Source organism: Pygoscelis adeliae, unplaced genomic scaffold (genome assembly GCF_000699105.1).
Source record: "Pygoscelis adeliae isolate BGI_AS28 unplaced genomic scaffold, ASM69910v1 Scaffold365, whole genome shotgun sequence".
Taxonomy (NCBI): Eukaryota; Metazoa; Chordata; class Aves; order Sphenisciformes; family Spheniscidae; genus Pygoscelis; species Pygoscelis adeliae.
The window spans coordinates 813,082-816,376 of record NW_008824783.1 but is presented as its reverse complement, the minus strand read 5'-3'; the positions used below and the strand labels follow the sequence as shown (position 1 = coordinate 816,376).

Here is a 3,295-nt window from a genome sequence, read left to right as displayed (position 1 = left end):
CACAGCCATCTCCCGGGGTGCCCCATGCTCCCCAGGTGACACTCGGGTGTCTCCCCGCAGGTGGTGATGGCCGTGGCGCAGCTCTACTTCCACCTGGCACCCAAGGCGGAGGTTGGCGTCATCGCCAAGGCGCTAGTGCGGCTCCTGCGGAGTCACAGGTCTGTGGCACCTGGGTTGTGGTGGTCCCCTACCCCACTACCATGGCTGGGGGGACCCCTGGGGAGCCTCAAGACCCTGGGAGAGACCCCCAAAAAGCCCATCCCCGCAGGGACACTGGGTTGGGGCACACTGCCAAAAAAGAGGGCTTTTTGGTCCAGCCCAGTCCAGACATGGGCTGGCAGCCTCGTGGTGGCACCAGCCTGGTGGTGGGTCCTGCCCCATCTTTACAGAGACTTGTTGGGGGGGTCCGACCCTGCCCCGCTGATGGTGGTCCCCTCTTTGTTCCCACAGCGAGGTGCAGTATGTCGTGCTGCAGAACGTGGCCACCATGTCCATCAAACGGCGGGTGAGTCTCGGACTCATTGTGGGAAGAGTTGGCCCTGTTGACTCTGGAGTGGAATGAGGGTTAGCCAGCAGGGTCACCAGGGCCAGCTGCCTGTGGGTGGCCTCAGTGAGGGGGGGACAGGGATGGCACTAACTTGCTGGCTCTGCATGCAGGGGATGTTTGAGCCCTACCTGAAGAGCTTCTACATCCGCTCCACAGACCCAACACAGATCAAGATCCTCAAGGTGAGCTGGGAACACCTGGTAGAACCCATCACTGGTGGCTTTGGGGCTTCATGGAGCCCTTCCCTGTGGGGCAGCTGTCCTCTATGCCCTGGGGACAGGAAGACAGCAAGGACCCCGTGCCCTGGCACCATGTCCCCATGCTGCCCATCTCTTCCTCTTTCCTGCAGCTGGAGGTCCTCACCAACCTGGCCAACGAGACCAACATCTCCACCATCCTGCGGGAGTTCCAGGTATGCCATGGCCATACTGAGGCCACTGGGGTGTCACCCTGGCATGGCTCTGGGTGCCAAAACACCACCATGGAGGGAACAGAGGAGAGCCCCACCAGGAGGAGTGGGCTGAGGCCATGCCAACCCCATGGGTGGCTCCAAAGAACCCTATCATGTGACCACCACATGGGGGGATGCCCTGCATGTGGGTGACATGTCATGTGTCCCCCCCCATGCCTGTGCAGACCTACATCCGCAGCATGGACAAGGACTTTGTGGCAGCCACCATCCAAGCCATTGGGCGCTGCGCCACCAACATTGGGAAGGTGCGGGACACCTGCCTCAATGGACTGGTCCAGCTCCTCTCCAACCGGGACGGTGAGTGCACGCAGTGGGGGTGAAACAGGGACTCCATCGCTCTTGGGGCAGGACCCCACTGAGGCCGGGTCTCTGTCCGCAGAGCTGGTGGTGGCCGAATCCGTGGTGGTCATCAAAAAGCTGCTGCAGATGCAGCCGGCCCAGCACAGCGAGATCATCAAGCACATGGCCAAGCTCACTGACAACATCCAGGTGGGTCAGGGCATTGCGTGGCCCGCAGGACCGGGAGAGTGGCAGTGGTACCACGTGCCCGGGGGCATTTTGCAGGTGCCGATGGCACGGGCCAGCATCTTATGGCTTATCGGCGAGTACTGCGAGCATGTGCCCAAGATAGCGCCTGACGTGCTGCGCAAGATGGCCAAGTCCTTCACCAATGAGGAGGACATCGTCAAGTTGCAGGTTATCAACCTGGCGGCTAAGCTCTACCTGACCAACTCCAAGCAGGTACCAGGAACGTGACCCAATGATGTGCCTCAGTTTCCCCACGGGGGAGGGAGAGGCTGGCCCTGAGCATGTCCTCTGGCACAGAGCAAGCTGCTGACCCAGTACGTCCTTAACTTGGCCAAGTATGACCAGAATTACGACATTCGCGACCGGGCTCGCTTCATCCGCCAGCTCATTGTGCCCACCGAGAAGAGTGGGGCCCTGAACAAGTACGCCAAGAAGCTGTTCCTGGCCCAAAAACCTGCTCCCATCTTGGAGTCCTCCTTCAAAGGTACTCACCCCTGGTCACAGGGCATGGGGACACGGGGCCAGCTATCACCACGGTGCTGCATGTCTGTCCCCGAGCTGCTGCCACCTCTCACCCCGCTGTAGATCGGGACCATTTCCAGCTGGGCTCCCTGTCCCACCTGCTCAATGCTAAGGCTGTGGGCTACCAGGAGCTGCCCGACTGGCCAGACGAGGCCCCCGACCCCTCTGTGAGGAACGTGGAGGTGAGTGGAGCACCCCAGGGTGCAGGGTGCATGGTGGGGTCAAGGTGGGAGCATCATCTCAAGGTCTTGGGAGAGCCCCAGAAGGTGCCCAGGTGCTGTTCAGCTGCCCCGTGTCCCCTCTCTGGTGCCCACACACCTGCTTGGGGACAGGAGTGGGGCAAGGGCTGCTGTTTGGGCCCCCCCCTCCATGGGCGATGGCCCCACTCCATCACCCCTGTGCCGGCAGGTTCCCGAGTGGACCAAGTGCACCAGCCGGGAGAAGAGGAAGGAGAAGGTGGAGAAACCTTTCTACTCCGACTCAGAGGGAGAGTCAGGGCCCACGGAGTCGGCGGACAGCGGTGAGGACCCAGTGGCATGGGCATGGGGCAGGGATCACTGTGGCAGGGACATCAAGCAGGTGCCACCACGGTGGGGCATGGGGCAGGAGCCACCATGATGGGGCACCAGGCAGATGACACCACACTTGACCATGGGACAAGTGTCACCACGGTGGGGCATGGGGCAAGAGCCACCATGATGGGGCATCAGGCAAGGGACACCATGGTGGGGCATGAGGCAGGGGCCACCACAGTGGTGCATCAGGCAGGTGCCACAACGGTGGGGCATTGGGCAGGGGACATTGCAGTGGAGACATCCCATCATGGTGGGGACATGGCAGGGGACACGGAGGGATGTGGCAGGGGGATGCGGGGACGCAGTGGGGGAAACAGGGATGTGGTGGGGGGTTGTGGGGATGCAGTGGGATGCAGCGGGAAGATGCAGGGGTGCAGTGGGGATGCAGTGGAGGGATGCAGGGATATAGTGGGATGCAGTGGGAGGACGTGGAGATGCAGCAGGACGCCGTGGGAGGCAGCAGAGGGTGCTGGGATGCAGCGGGATGCAGTGGGAGGATGCAGGGATGCGGTGGGATGCAGCAGGGAGCTGTGGGGACATGGGGGGACGCAGCAGCAGGGCTGAGCTGTGCCCCCCGCAGAGCCTGAGTCCGTCAGTGAGGAGAGCGGCAGGAGGAGGAGCTCTTGGAGGGCCCGGTCCCGGCGCGGGGGG

General features: G+C 62.6%; 1 protein-coding gene across 1 annotated transcript in view; it reads left to right on the top strand.

Annotated features, from left to right (window-relative positions):
• Positions 1-60: 60 nt before the first annotated feature.
• Positions 61-3,295, top strand: part of AP3B2 (adaptor-related protein complex 3, beta 2 subunit) — a gene marked incomplete at its 5' end in the record, with an annotated part of 6,704 nt that continues 3,469 nt past the window's right edge. The window contains 11 exons of the mRNA XM_009323878.1: positions 61-158; positions 451-505; positions 658-729; positions 897-959; positions 1,184-1,316; positions 1,399-1,508; positions 1,584-1,760; positions 1,845-2,031; positions 2,133-2,251; positions 2,478-2,589; positions 3,225-3,274. Of these exons, the coding sequence (XP_009322153.1) occupies positions 61-158; positions 451-505; positions 658-729; positions 897-959; positions 1,184-1,316; positions 1,399-1,508; positions 1,584-1,760; positions 1,845-2,031; positions 2,133-2,251; positions 2,478-2,589; positions 3,225-3,274 (1,176 nt within the window). The remainder of the gene's footprint in view (positions 159-450; positions 506-657; positions 730-896; positions 960-1,183; positions 1,317-1,398; positions 1,509-1,583; positions 1,761-1,844; positions 2,032-2,132; positions 2,252-2,477; positions 2,590-3,224; positions 3,275-3,295) is intronic.